Genomic DNA, 14,626 nt, shown 5'->3' on the forward strand with positions numbered 1-14,626 from the left:
ACTGTGCTGTATGTGAATATGTGATCTGCTCAATAATTAAAATAACAAAGAAAACTCTTTTACTTGAAATATTTTATTTAAATGTGAAAAACAGTACAAACAGTCCAGACCACGGGAACATGTTTGGACCGTTACACAATTTTTGATCTTGAGGTCATGATATTACATATGATCATTTTGTTTGAGTCGAGTATATATATATATATATATATATAAACAGAATTGTGCAGGAAGTGTTAAACAGTTGAAGTCAAATTAAAGCTGAGACTTTTATGTAGCGTCTGTTATTTTATTTCAAACTGAACGAACACAATCTTGGAGCCTTCAGATCAGAAAATGTGTAACTTTCCAAATTCTCCTCGTAAAAACTAAATCAAACTGAGAGGAATCGTTTCACACACAATACTATGAACTTTGAACTGTTAACTGGACATGGTTTGGTTTTCGAAAAACTTTGGATATGCTGTTAAAAACGTTTTACATTCCTCAGACAGTGGTACATATGAAGGCTCTGTCAGATTTCACCAAATAAAAGAGCAACAAGACGAAGATAACGAGCACAAAGCTGAGTGGTAACTTCTCTCTGAGCAGCAACAACACATAAAACCCACCCCCCCCCCCCAAAACATGAAGCAAAACACCTGTGGTTTATTTTCTCATGTCAAAAACAGTAAACTCCCTTTTTTAAGATTAAGACAAAATTCGTTGTAAAAGTCAAGGTTCTTTTAAAGCTGTGAACCAAAACTAAACTAACACTCCAGCGATATCATGCTGCTTCAATAAACTGTTTTCAATCCTACCTGCTTCTGTGGTTTCCTGTTGGAATTATGCTTTTAAATATTCATAATATTATAACAAATGAATATTTATTGTGTCTGCAGCTCCGGTGGAGATGTGGAGTTAGAAAAAATTAAATGTGAACATCCAGAATTCATGTCACTGCAGTTTGCTTCAGTTTTGTGCTTTGAAATTTTGGTGACGGCACAGATTCGATTTTGACCAAATACTAGATTCATGTAATAATCAGCAGGTGTCGGAGCCTGATATGTTTTTCCCAGTTCGGCTTTTTGTCTTCTAGGTCCCGTTCAGACCAGGTATTAAGATCTGTCCTGAGAGACACGATCACAAGTGGACTGCGTCAAGTATGTGTTCATACCTGCCGTTAAAACCGGTCCTGAATGTGTCGCCTGTGACCACGAGTGATCGGATCTCAGGACGACACATCAGACTTGTGATCGGTCCAGTCAGGACAGATGTTAACTTCAGGTCTGAAGAGGTCTTTGATGAGGTATTCAATATTCTGTACATTATGAGATTAGAAAAAATAACCATTTGTTAAAGCTGTGCTTTTCTGTTTTTGTTTTCATTCACTCAAAAGAAATAAAAACCGTGACACGAACTAACCGCTGGTGATAGAGCTGCAAACTTTAGAGTCAATCTGCAGCCGGGAGTAAAATCACTGAAGGCAGCACACGTTGCTCGTGTTTCATTGTGAACAGATTTAACTTAAGAGATGAATTAAGACCAAACGTTAATAGTCCTGTAGAGTGAAAATGTTTTATCTAATCTTCACCTGCTGGGAGAAAAATAACAAAATAATAATTGTGTCAATCAGATCTGGTCATTTGGTGACTGTGAAATAAAAAATTCTAACGTACCAAAACGAGATGTTTTAATTTTCTCACAAATAAATAAAAAGACTTTCAGCCAACCTGGTGTCATGAAAACAATAAAGTGCAAAGAAAACACAAGATTTAGTGAAGACCACAGACGAGCTGTAGCCGGAGTGTCTTATCTGCCCTCGCAAACCATCTGGATGATCAGGTCCCGTGCGTCCTGAACGCCTGAGCTCAGCTCCGCCTCGCCCCTCTTCACGTGGGTGCCGATGAGGAACAACCTGCGGTCTCCGATCTCAGACAGCGTCAGAGCGTCATGGAGGTCAGTGATGCTGCAGGCGCCCGGGAGATCCTGGAAACAAGAGGGAAGCATGTCGGAGAAATGAGGAGACGTGTGGTGGAGCCACATTCAGCAAACTGTGAATGTAGATCGTAGAATTTTAATATGAAAATACCCTGATTATGTTCTGGAAATTAAAGATTTATAAAATCTAACTGAATATATTCGGGTTTTGAAGTTTAGATTGGAAAAAGCTAAATAAAAATTTGTGGAAGACACCACAGACCCTCAGAAACTGGGTTCACCATCTGAAAACAGAGTGAAGCTGAGTGAGAAGATTATAAACCGAACACAGTTCATTTAGGACGAGAGGCTCACCGGCTTTTTGCTAAAAAGCATCTGGAGTGTTTCCTGTCACACTCACCTGTTTGTTGGCCAGCACCATTAACGGCAGGCGGGGGTCAGAGGTCAGCAGCGCGTGTAAATGTTTCCTAGCAACTGGGAAGAGCTGTGGGTGGGAGGAGTCGACCACGAACACCAGCAGAAGAGCCTTGGACATGTATTTCTTCCAGTACGGCCGCAGCTCCTCTTTACCTCCGACTGTTAAACACACAACACATCATCACGTTCACCATCAAGCTTTTTTTATCTCCTGCGACTCGAGGCGTTTAAATGTGCCGTCACACTCACTCTCCAAGAACTCGATGTGCAGGTCCTCTCTGCTGATGGACACGGCGTTGAAGCCCTGAGTCGGCTGCATGTCGTGCTCCAGGTTGCCCGTGGCCAAACAGTGCAGCAGACTGGTTTTACCGGCTCCATCCAGACCCAGAACCAGAACCTGGGTCCCTCTGGGCTGCACGGGTCTGCACTGTGGACACACACACACACACACACACACACACATCAGATGATTCCTGGGTGGTGTTTCAGTGTTTTAACACAATGCAAACACGAAACTGAAAGTTTAAAACCGATGTAATGTTAAAATAAACGTTAAATTCACGTGTGGTAACGTGATTTGTTGAGACACAAACGTGTGTGGTGGAAATAAAGGTGCCCGGGGCCCCATCGAATCACAATCCGCCCCTGTTAGAAGTCAACATTGTTTTATTTCTTTAATTATTCTTATATCTCAGAAAACCAAACCCTCCTCCTCCTCCTCCTCCTCCATCATCCACCCGCGAGTCTCAGCAGCTCGAGTCCGGTGAAGTGGCCTCTTACCTCGGGTGAGTCTGGAGGTTTGGCCGCAGCAACAGGCGGAGCAGCAGCAGAGACCACAGCTGTTTGTTCTGTTATCTTCTCCTCTTCCTCCTTTCTCCTCCGTCTCTCTCCATCCTCCTCCTTCCTTTCTTCTCCCTCCTGTCCTCCTCCTCCTCCTCCTCCTCCGGCCCGGGCTTCGGGCGTCTTCTGCCCGGAGAAGGACGCGTAGTTCCAGATAAGATACGCGACGCCCCCCGCCACAGCCGCGGAGGCACCGAGGACTCCGGCTTCTTTCCACCCGACCATGGTGCTCGGCTCCCGGCTTCGCTGCTCAGGGTCAGACGGACATCGCTGTCTGTAAAGTTTTAAATTCGCCTCCTGCTGCTGCTCAGCTCATCAACAAGTGGATTAACAAACAGGAAGCTGCAGGAACTCATTTCCGGCCTGTTTGCTGCTCTTTGTTGATGCACTACCACAGTCTGGGCCACCAGGGGGCGCTACTTCCCCCCCTTTACAGAGAAAGTGAGAAAACATGCTTCAGCAGATCAGATAATTTATTTGGGATTGACAGGATCTCAAAATAATATTGTTCATACAATAACTCAACACACACAGGATGAGAAAATCAACTTAAATCCAACTCTTTAGAAAATAAAAGTCGTTTTTCAAAGAACCGAGCTGGACAGAACCTGTGAGGACAGAATACGAAACCTGTCGTCCTCCCTTCCCTCCCATCACGGTGCTTCCTGGTTGTCCCCCCCCCCCCCCCCCCCTCACCAGTCCCCCGTCGTCGTCGTCTTCTCAGGAGCAGTCAGGAGCCAGGCGTTGAGCTTGTTCTTCTCGGGCACCACCCTGAGGTTCTGCCTGGTCCGGGCCCGCAGTGATGGAGGCCTCTTCTTGTGGACAGCCACAGTCTCCTGAGCGTGCTCCGCTCCCGTGCCGGAGGAGTCCACCACCTCGGCCTGGCGGTGCCTCCGGGACTTGGGCGCCTCTTGGACGCCGCTGTAGCTCTTGTTCTTGATGGAGGACAGGAGCCTGGCCCTGCTGCTGGACTCCTCCTCACTTTGCTTCTTGTCCTCGTCCTCCTCCTCCTCCTCCTCATCATCATCCCCAGAGTTCTTGTCTTTGCCGTTTTGCGAGAACGTCTTCTGCTGCCATGTGAGGAACTCGTACATGCAGTCTTTCAGGCGGGAGACAAAGTCTTGCTGGGTCATGGTGACCTGGCTGCTGACCTTCACCGTGGCCTCCTTCAGCTTCTCATACTGGGCCTGGACGTTGTTCATCTCCTCCAGGAAGTCTGCGGAGACGAGCTCCTGCACGGCGGTGGTCCTCCCCAGAAACTGGGCACACACCGGCTCCTTCTTTGGCTTCCTCTGCTTTTGGAAGCTGAGGAAATGAGGCATGGCGGTGTAGTGAATGGCTTTGATGGACACCAGCTTCTTGTAGATGTAAAGCACATCATGGTGCCCAGCCTCCACAGAATCCTTCAGGAACTTCTGAACCTGGTCCCAGTCCTTCAGAGCGATTCTGACCTTCGCAGGTGGAACAGCAGGCTGCGTGTGGTAGAAACCAAACATCAAGTACAGGCCCCCCACTCTGATTTGGTAGCTGTACGGAGACAGGAAGTACTTCATGGCCGTGGCGAGCGTCACCCTGCTGAATCTCTTCTTCTCACCCGTACTTGTGATGCCTAAGAAGACGTCGGAGAGGCCCATGTTCCTCCAGATGGCTGAAAACACCTTGTACCTCACAGAGTCGGCCTGCTGGAACCGAGCGAGCAGCTGCTCCACGTCCTCCGTCAGAGGGTGGAAGAAGAAATCTGTGTAAATGGGCGGAAGACGAGGCATCGTGTCCACAACGGCTCACGATGCAACCGCTGCAGATCTGAGGAGCTCAGCTCAAAACCAGGAGCTGAGCAGAGTCCAGGCAGGTGAGGCTCCATTTCAGCCAATCACCACACAGCTGGGTGTACGAGTGGGCGGGGATAATCAGATCAATTATCCAATCAGGTGAGAAAGCTAATTTAAACCTTTGTTTGTCGACGTGTCACTGACGGGCTCCGCTATTAAGGATGAAAGAGATCTAAGAAGTTTAAATAAATAAATAAATCCAGTAATTAATTAATACAATTCGGAAATGAAACATACAGTTCCTGTATTTCTACATGTTTTCATTTGGAGGTTAATTTATTCATGAATTTCTACATTTAATTATAAATGTATTTCTCAATAATACAATACAGTATACAATAATAAATGTATACATACAATTATTCATATATTTTTTTATATATTTCTACATTTGTTTACACAATATTTTTGGGCAGATGCTAAATTAAATTAATTAATGAACCAATTAAAGCAGATTTGGTTTAAGAAAGGTCATGAAGACTTCAATATGTCCACGCGATGCACACAATAACACTAGCTGATAAGAGCAGGTCATAAACTTAATATTATCCTGTTTTATTCTAAATAAGTAGATTATAGGTACAGTTCATTATTTCTACACTGCAGAAATTACTCCAAATTCAAATTCTGAATTATTACTCATTTAATATCCCTTAATTTTATTCTGACGACTGAATCCAAAAGCTTAGTTTGAAAAAAACATTGATATGCTAAAAGATAGATTCACAGAAAAACACAAAAAATACAAACCTGATCAAACTAGTTCATCTCTCTACAGATCCTCGATGAAGAGTCTGTGAAGTGTTGGAAACATCAACATTGAAATCTTCTCTCCTGCCAACGTCCAAATCAACTTTGAGAAAACACAAACACTGTCACGAGTAACACAGGGGTCTTTGTGTTGCTGTTGTCAATAGTTTTATTAAGACTTAACAAAACTGGAAACCTGTTTGGCCAAAAAAGTCTCTTTCCTCATTTCCTAAAACATGCATGTGACAGAATTAAACTCAAGAGTTAAAATTCTCTCTGGCTTGAATTTCGACCAACACAGGGATTCAAAAATAAATATTCTTTAACATTTCATCCAATGCTCAGGTCGGCTCACTGAAAGTAAAGGGACAATTTAAGTGAAGATGCAGAGTGTGACGTCTGACCACAAAATATTAAAAGACAATTCTTCCGAAGCTGAACTTCAAGTTACAGAGTGAAAGCTGCTAGTTTCCTAAAAAGTCCAAAAGGTCCTTGAAGATTTTTATTTTAATTATTGGATGAAAATGTTCACGTTCAACAATCTGCCTGATTGCATACAACATCCTCACTTATGCAAGATGCCTCTGTGAAACATGTTAAAGGGGAGAAAGGTGCATGATTCGATATAAAAATATTCAAGCTCAGCCGGAGGAGCCGGCTTCATTTCAGACTTTTCCAGAGAAAGAGGAAAACTCGATGCAGCGACTTGAGGAAGCTGACCAGCACAGAAGCAGCAGCGAGGTTTGGATCTGGAGGAACGACATGTTTAAGTTTCTTCTCGAGCAGGAATACTGGGTCGTTTCATTCTGTCTGCAATAAAACAGATTTACCTTCAGATTCAGGCTCATTTTGGATTAATTTAGAAATGTTGGTGCTCTCCGCATCTCTGAATGGCTCCTCCATCGAGATGTGAAGCTGAGGCTCATGGGTATTGTAGGATTCAGATCCACCAACCAAATCAAAACTTGCATTAGGTCTCCAAACATAAAGCCTCTTTCATGACAGTGGACATTTAAAAAGAAGTTTCAGTGACTGTAATAAAGTTTTCATTTAATAATTCTCGTCTCACCTCAAAGGTCATGAACTTGAGAGGAATCAAAAAATCTCACTGGAGGAAACCTCAGCTTTTGAAGAGCAACTGAAAGTTAATTTTAGAGGAACTGTCCTTTAAACGTTCAGGCGCAAAGGGGAAGTTTTGGTTTGAGACATTTAAATGAACGGCAACAACAAAACTAAATTGAAACGATAAAAAAAAAGAGAGTTTATGATCTCTTGGTGATTTGTCGGCCACACAAACGTCAATGTATCCCGTGGCTCTCTCTTCATCACATGTTGCTTCCACCTGTCTACCAGCCTCCTTTCCCTCCCTTCTTCTTCTTCTGTGGTGCCTTCTTGCGAGTGGCCCCCGAGGCCGCAGGTTTCTGCTGCCGCGGCGGGACCACGTTGCTGCCGGGGGCTGAAGATGAGCCGGACGCAGACCCTGGTCGGGGGGAGGTAGGGGGGCTGGTGGCTGTCTTACTGGCATCCCTGGAACAGAGAGAGAAAACAAATTGTGTCACAGATTATTCTCAAAACACCGTACTGCAGTGTTACTATAGAAAAAGAAAGATTTATTCTAAACATGTCTCTTTATAATGTGTTAGATTTAATCAGCCTGAAAAGTTTTATTGAAATTCTACTTTAACGTTTAACAGATTTATCAACTCTGAATCCATATGGAGATGTTGTGATTTATGTCTTCTGCAAAAACACAATTTAACAATTCCTGTGTGTGATTAAATCTCATAAAGGACGGCCGTACTGAAAGCTGATACTTTAACATCTCGTGTTAAAACAGTTCACATTAGTTCTAACAGATGGATTTTTCATCAGACTGAGAATCATCTTTTATTTTGGCCAAGACAACATGTGCCGCTCCTCCTGCACAGCAGCTGGAGATCTCCGCTGAGGATTCATTGGCAGAGAAATAAAAAAGACCATTTCTGCTGCTTTCCCTCCGTTAGAAGAGTTGATTATAAGGTTTCAATTACAGGAAATTGCACCCAGACAGCTCTTCTCGCAGGTGACGTGCACATGCATGCGACTCTGGAGTTTACTCACAGCTCGGCTGAAGCTCCGGCCGTCGCTCCCTGTGTGCCTTTTCCAATCTGCTCCTTCTTCTTTCCCTTCTTCTTGCCTCTGTAGTAGGAGCGCTCCTTCATGGGCAGCCACCTCTCCAGGTCAGGCGTTGCTTTAGGGTCGTAGTTTTTGGGTAATTTGCCTAAAATGAAGATCAAGAGACACTGTTGAAGCTCGGCTCAGCTGGTGTCTGGTTTCGATAACTACGCACATAAATTATCTTTAAGAGAAACCAGTTGTCTCAAAGGAATCTTGTGGAACATCAACACAGCTCTCAATAAAAGGAGTTTTTTTGAAATGCGACAACCAACCTTTCTTTTTCTTCCTCTTCTTCTTGATCTCACCTTGGCTGTGAAGGAAATGCAGACATGTAGGTTAAACAAAACAACAGGGATGTACAGCCACACTGGGCCGTTCTTCCATCTCTGAAGAGGATAGCTTCTCCATAAAGAATTGAATAGATGTGACAATCATAAACCGATGTGGAGGCCTTACCCTTGTTCTTTGGGAAGATTTTCTCCTGGGACTTTAGCAGCTTTTTTCCTGACATACGTGGCTCCGTGTGAGTTTTCCAACTCGTCCACGTCCACGTTGAAAGACATGGTTTCGGCGGAGGGTAGATGTTTGCTGAGGCTACAGAGGAATGCTAAGGAAACATTTTTTTTCTTCTGAGTCTTTACAATACATCTACTTTCATCTTCAATTCATCTGCTAGACATCAACTTGTTGAACCAAATATTCTTTCTCTAAAATGTCCCAGAGCCCTTAACAGCATCTTCACACCCCTTATTTTATCTGAAGCAAGAAATTCTCATATGTAAGAATTTAAAATATATATATTTTGAAACTTTTTAAACTATTAATCAAGAAAAAAAACATGTGTTCATTATTGTCTGTTGATCAACTACTAGAATAATCAGCAAATGTTCAGCAGATGAGAAGGATACGATTTGGCTTTGTTCGTATCCACCAGGGAATACGCTGAGATGAGTTGTGCCAACGTGTGGATGTCATTGGTGTTCTGCCTGTTTACAGAAGAATAAAAAATAGTTATTTTCATTGCTGTAAAAGATGAAGCTGTAACCATGAAGTAATATCAAGCGTAATAAATCAGCAGCTGAGAGAAAACCTCTAAGATGCACCTCATGTATTATGTGCTTCCTTATTTCCTACTCCCCACATGAATGTGTGTCACTCACTTCCACAACTGCTCCAGGTCACTAATGGCTTCTTTCTTCCGTCCGTACTTCAATTTGAAGTTGGCGGCTTCTCGTACGAGAGCCAAGTGTAAAGCAGATCCGGGCTGAAAAAAGAAAGAAAGAAAAAGAGCATGAACATTACACAGTGCAATGTTCAGTCTTTACACACAGTTTTATTCTAAAAGTTGTTATTTCGTTTTTAAAATATGTTTCTCTATTTCAGCTCCACTGAATTTATCACCATCAATACAATACCTGCTCAGACTGGTAGTGCTCAATAGCTTGTTTGAAGACGTCAATAGCGCCGTCGATGTCTTCTTCATGGGAGTACATAGTTACTAGAGCTGAAACCTGAGGAGGCACAGTTCAAGTCAATGTGATGAGAAATGACTTTACACAATGAAAAGTATGAAATCAACACTATCTGACCACTTAAATGCACAATGTCATTTTCTGCTGCTGCACTGAAACAGTATTTTGAAACTTTTCATATCAGACTTACCATCCCTGATTTGTGCTTGAACTCTTCAATGGACCTCAGGACATCACAGGCTTTTGTTACATGACCTGAGGACCAAAACAAATCATTTAAACAAAGCGTAACGACACTAATTCAGAAAAAACTCAAAATAAATCACAAAACACTGAATGAATATTCTTCTATCAAACGTTTTACTTTAAAAGAAAACTGCATAAACCACTAAGTTCAACCAAATACAAAGATCACAGTACCTTGTATTAAATATAGTTGCGCCATTGTCAGCTTGATGCCAGATGCACTCTCTGGATGCTGATCAGAGAATTGCTGGAAAACACAGAGAGACAGTTTAAGTTCTGTGAAAATACAAATTGCTGAACAATAGTTTCAACATGATCAAAAACACAAACAAAAAAACTTGATTGCGGCTCTTATGGATGAATGAAACCATAGAGAGCGGAAAAACTACAATCTGGGAGCTGATGAAGTTTTATATTTAATAGTACTCAACATTTGTAGAGCCACAGACAGTGGACGCAACAGTAAAATGAACTTAAATTCTTCAATGGAGTTAATTATTTTAAGTCATTACAGCACATAAAGTAATTGACCGGGTGTTTTAAAGTGTTAAAACAATGTTAATGTACATTTTAATTGTGGGAATGAAACGCTCGTTCGTACCTGGAGCAGCTCGATGGCTTTGCTGTGCTGCTTCTCCCGGCACAGCTGAGCAACCTGGATGAGGACTGGTCGTGGGTGACCTGGGTTCTGAGACTGAAGATTGGAGGACAGTTTCCTGCACTGGTCGGCCTGTTAACAACAAACAGCAACATCAGTCGTCACCTCGACGTCCTCCCCTTGAGTCACACCTGGTTTTTTGTTTCTATCACAGTACCTGATTCGTGTACATGGCCAGCAGAGCTTTGTTGAAGTCGATGGCCTGCAGCTGCTTCTTCGCCAACTTGTATTCAACACCTTCAGTGTTGGTGAGTTTCACCTTTTTCTTTGAGTCGAACACGTTTTGGTCCTGAGGGAGCAGACAGAGCATTAATGAAAATGTATTTTGCTCCAGTTGGAATCAGGTTTGATGAGCCTGGTAAAGAATGAAGTAATGAGGTTTGATGTCATGTCTCAATGCTAATTATCTCATGAAACAGACATTGGCAAGCTCCCAGTCCACCCACCTTGTTTATTGTGATGATATTGTTGGCAGTCACAGCGAGCAGCCCAACGTCTGATGGTCTGGAAATAAATCAAACAATCACTCACACGTTCTCTCTTCTCATCTGTATTCCGCACGTTACACATCCTGGACTTACTTGAGCTTGATGACCTGGTTGTAGAGCTGCAGCGCCTCATCTGTCCGACCTTGTAACTGCATGATGTACGCCATCTGAGAGTGAATGACAGCCAACTCCGACTCAATGTCCTCTTCAGTTACATCCTGCAAGGGAAAAAACGAGGAATGACAGTGATTATTCTGGGGAGAATTCCAACACCTGGAGCTTTGGACAATACGCGGGGGAAGGAAATGATGCAGAGACATTATTTCATATCTGCTACAAACACCAGCACTAAACTCCTTAAACAGTTTGTAATATGATGTAAAGTCAGTTTGTCTGACATCCATCTCTCTTGTGATCATTCCAACAAACTGATTTACCAAATCTAAACCTTCACACAGACCAAACTATTCCTGATACTAATTTCACTCTTCTGACAAACCGTGTTATTGACAACAGGACTAATCCCTTTCAGAAATGTCTGTGACTTTCCCAAATCTCATCAAATCCAACACATAAGTCTTTTTGCACATTTTGATTTATAATTCATACACTTCTCAATGACCGTAAAATATCAATATAAGTCCCAATATAAATATCTCATTCTATCTGTGATATATGTGGGATGTTAAATAGTTTAGACTTGATAAATGATTCTTCAATATTTCAATGAAACAAAGTTCATGCCACTTACAGAATCATCAGCCAGCGAGACTCTGCAAAGCTCTGAAGAAAAAAAAAGAACAATAATTGAATATGAAATCTTAACAGGACACAAAATGACTTGATAATAAAGGTACAAACGGCTGCGACTGACCTTCTGCCTGTTGTAATTTATTAAAAGCCTCGGTCAGCTGTTCTTGGCCAATCAGAGCACAGGCAGTGTTGTAACACAGCTCATACGTTGACTCTGGGAGACCTAGATCTTCCTGCAGTGGAGGAAAACACATCTTACATTAATTCACAGTTAAGTTAAATATATAAAGTGAAGCAATCAAAAAAAGTTGATTGAGTGTTGTAAGAGCATCAGTTAATAAACTAAAACATATAGAGAAACTATTCGGTGGTGTTAGTAAAAAGCCTGAAATTTTAACTTTGCATTATCAGTGTGGTGTTTACCAGAGGGGCCTTCTCCCACTGACTCATTGCAGCCAGAACAGCAGCCAGGTTGGTCTTTCTCTCCTCCTCGTACTCATCCTGGGAGTTCCTGATCAGATCTGTGTAGACGGACTTGCAATCGTTGTAGCGCTCCAGTCTGTACAACTAGGAAATGAAGAGGAAAGACAAATCCAGTCAGCAAAAGATTTGAAGTTGGGAAGTAAAAACCTGAAAGTGTAGATATATTGTGATTTCCACACACACACACACACAAGCACATCCAGTAATATTATATCAATGCTACTGGTCAGAAATTCTCACCACTTGACCGTAAAGCTCCTTCAGTTTGTCAGTTTGCTCTGGAGCATTTTCAATGGTCTTCAGGGCACTTTCCACTCTGTTCAGCCGATACTCGCAGTACGCCTTCTCAAACACAACCTCACTGATGGAAAAGAGGAAATAAAAAATGATCTAAGTGATGAAATAATGACAACCACAAGACATGTCACATCATTTGGATTAATTCAAGGTGAAACAAAAGCATCATATAAGATCTATCTGATACCGTTCAAGTCTTGATAACATTGTCATATAGCTTGGTTCAATGTTTAAGTAACTTTTTTCCCAAACATCTTGTACTGACTTTATGATAAAGCTTCTGACATTCAAAACACTTCAGTCACTTCAAATATAGGTTTTCCTTTTTCCAGTTTTACTTTAGGTATGCAATGTGATTATATTAATGTAAAAGTCAATGTAGTTTTGTAATAAGTTTCCTACATTACATTCTAGAGGCAGACAGAGACAAGTGTGTAACTTTAAGCACTTATTTAAATAACAGAAATGGTTTGTCTGTCAACAGGTGGTTGTTGTTGCTTACCTGCCGAGCACTTTTGAATAGGTGTTCATGACATTCAGAGCCTCTTTGAAGCTGCCATTCTGAGTAAGGCAAACGATTTTACAGTGAAGGGCCGTCACATCCTCCCTGTTTTCATGCAGAACTGCAACAGAAGAGAAAACACACATTACAAAGCACTCAGTGATGGATAATAAGGAAGAACAACAATAACCTAAACACAGATTCTGAAAACAGACAACACTTCTCCAGTTCTTGCACCACTTGTGTTTCTGATTTATCAAACCTTCATTGCATCTATGAAAACAGAAAAGGGCGATTTAACTGCAACATGTCTTTCAGTGAAAAAGGAAATAAAATCAACTTTAGAAAAGAAGTTATGTGATTGAATCTAAAAAGGTAAAAGGGGGTTAACCCTAACCTCTTTGACCTCTGACAGTTTTACCCGAATGATTCCTCACAGTTAATGAAGTCCACTTATTAATAAACATCTTCATTTCACAAGTGTTCTGGGTATTGACCTGGTCTGATGTGGTTCTGATTCGTTGTACTTGCACAATGACAAGATTTCCCCTTTTCCACGTTTCTATTCTTTCTTTCAAATGCAAAGAAGGAAACAAAGTGTGTCTTTAAGTGCATTAAAAACAGGACGATAAAGAGTAAAGGTTCCTCCAGACTTGACAACAGCTGACTGAAAGCGGATCAGCTGCCAACCATGAGAAATTAGCATCCAGGCTAGGGACACGTCAGTGGTAAGAGAAGGACGACCGAGATACGAGGCAGAGTGTTTAATCTTCTAAACACGTAAAACACATGGGAATCAGTTTATAATGTAGCTACGACCCTGTAGTGTCCAGTCGGGGGAAGAAGTTTCATCCACAAGTCGATGTTTGAGAGATCTAGCAAGAGAGCTAATGCTAGCCTAGCCACATGCTAACAGCTGGCCCAGTGCAGCCCGCTGCCCGGAGAAAAGCACCGTCCGCCCGCCGTCTGCCCGCAGCGCCGGGGCTGATCGACGGGGACATTAACACAAAAGGCTCCTTACTTTTAGTCAGAGCCTTCAGGGCCCGGGCGTAGTCTCCGTTCTGCCCGCAGCGGTTCACTTCGGTCCACAGCGAAGCCACGGTCGCTCCTCCGCTCGCCATCTTGGCCGAGTGAGGTCTGAGAGGAGCGGAAGTAAACCGGGTTCACTTCCGGTTCAGTGGAGATAAAAAAATAAATTTTAAAGATAAATTCAAACACGCAAATAGAAGTTTGACGATAGTTGATGACGTGTTTTCAATGTTAATTAAAATTAAATTAAATTAAAAAAAGTCTGCATATTAAAAATATAAAGTTTTTATTTTCCATTGTCGCAGATTTATGATGCCTTCACAGCCAAATTAAAAAGCGTAAAACGCAGCTCCGATGTACACACTATTAATTATTATTACAATATAATAATAAAAAGAAAATGGAAAGTGCAAAGAAATTGGAATGTGGTTTGGAGACTAGATTGACTGGCAGTCAATGCTCATGTGTGATAAAGTTTTACTACTATTCCTAATAATTTCAGGTTTGCACGTCCTACAATAAAAATCTAAGAGGGCTGAATATAGTGTACATTCACAAACCTTATATATATATATATATATATATATATATATATATATATATATATATATATATATATGTGTGTGTGTGTGTGTGTGTTATTTGTTAGAGCATCTTCCTCTGGTCTCATTTCCACCATATCTGCAAAGTATTATTACGATGTTTATGTCTTACACATTTAAACTCCATTTGCACATAGTACTTAGGTCTATTTTTCTCGTGGTCTGTTGTTAATTGCGTGTCTT

The 14,626-nt window shown here is 41.9% G+C and overlaps 3 protein-coding genes across 3 annotated transcripts; all 3 read right to left on the minus strand.

The window, feature by feature from the left end:
- Positions 1 to 57: 57 nt before the first annotated feature.
- On the minus strand, positions 58 to 3,557 carry arl9 (ADP-ribosylation factor-like 9). Its single transcript, XM_020103786.2, has 4 exons — positions 3,118 to 3,557; positions 2,587 to 2,764; positions 2,321 to 2,496; positions 58 to 1,968 (listed from the first exon to the last, which is right to left on the minus strand). The coding sequence occupies exons 1-4, from the start codon at positions 3,400 to 3,402 to the stop codon at positions 1,792 to 1,794; spliced, it is 816 nt and encodes a 271-aa protein (XP_019959345.1). The 5' UTR covers positions 3,403 to 3,557; the 3' UTR covers positions 58 to 1,791.
- A 302-nt stretch (positions 3,558 to 3,859) lies between these two features.
- Positions 3,860 to 5,035, minus strand: LOC109640010 (snRNA-activating protein complex subunit 1-like). Its single transcript, XM_020103782.2, has one exon. The coding sequence runs from the start codon at positions 4,941 to 4,943 to the stop codon at positions 3,870 to 3,872; it is 1,074 nt and encodes a 357-aa protein (XP_019959341.2). The 5' UTR covers positions 4,944 to 5,035; the 3' UTR covers positions 3,860 to 3,869.
- An 872-nt stretch (positions 5,036 to 5,907) lies between these two features.
- On the minus strand, positions 5,908 to 13,984 carry srp72 (signal recognition particle 72). The gene is made up of 19 exons (XM_020103781.2): positions 13,834 to 13,984; positions 12,813 to 12,933; positions 12,254 to 12,374; positions 11,954 to 12,097; positions 11,652 to 11,763; positions 11,529 to 11,560; positions 10,871 to 10,995; positions 10,736 to 10,793; positions 10,447 to 10,578; positions 10,233 to 10,361; positions 9,806 to 9,878; positions 9,576 to 9,640; positions 9,329 to 9,424; positions 9,074 to 9,177; positions 8,822 to 8,899; positions 8,370 to 8,507; positions 8,186 to 8,223; positions 7,857 to 8,016; positions 5,908 to 7,283 (listed from the first exon to the last, which is right to left on the minus strand). Exons 1-19 carry the CDS (start codon positions 13,931 to 13,933, stop codon positions 7,103 to 7,105), a joined length of 2,007 nt encoding a protein of 668 aa, XP_019959340.1. The 5' UTR covers positions 13,934 to 13,984; the 3' UTR covers positions 5,908 to 7,102.
- Positions 13,985 to 14,626: the final 642 nt, after the last annotated feature.

This window comes from Paralichthys olivaceus, chromosome 9 (genome assembly GCF_024713975.1).
Source record: "Paralichthys olivaceus isolate ysfri-2021 chromosome 9, ASM2471397v2, whole genome shotgun sequence".
Classification (NCBI taxonomy): Eukaryota; Metazoa; Chordata; class Actinopteri; order Pleuronectiformes; family Paralichthyidae; genus Paralichthys; species Paralichthys olivaceus.

Coding starts and splice junctions, on each gene's coding strand:
- LOC109640010 (XM_020103782.2), bottom strand. CDS start 4,943: ATGCCTCGTCTTCCGCCCATTTACACAGATTTCTTCTTCCACCCTCTG.
- arl9 (XM_020103786.2), bottom strand. CDS start 3,402: ATGGTCGGGTGGAAAGAAGCCGGAGTCCTCGGTGCCTCCGCGGCTGTG. Junction 2,497..2,586: donor GCACATCGAGTTCTTGGAGA/GTGAGTGTGACG, acceptor TGTGTTTAACAG/TCGGAGGTAAAGAGGAGCTG. Junction 1,969..2,320: donor TGGTGCTGGCCAACAAACAG/GTGAGTGTGACA, acceptor TCTTGTTTCCAG/GATCTCCCGGGCGCCTGCAG.
- srp72 (XM_020103781.2), bottom strand. CDS start 13,933: ATGGCGAGCGGAGGAGCGACCGTGGCTTCGCTGTGGACCGAAGTGAAC. Junction 12,098..12,253: donor AGGAGCTTTACGGTCAAGTG/GTGAGAATTTCT, acceptor TTCATTTCCTAG/TTGTACAGACTGGAGCGCTA. Junction 9,641..9,805: donor GCAACTATATTTAATACAAG/GTACTGTGATCT, acceptor TTTGGTCCTCAG/GTCATGTAACAAAAGCCTGT.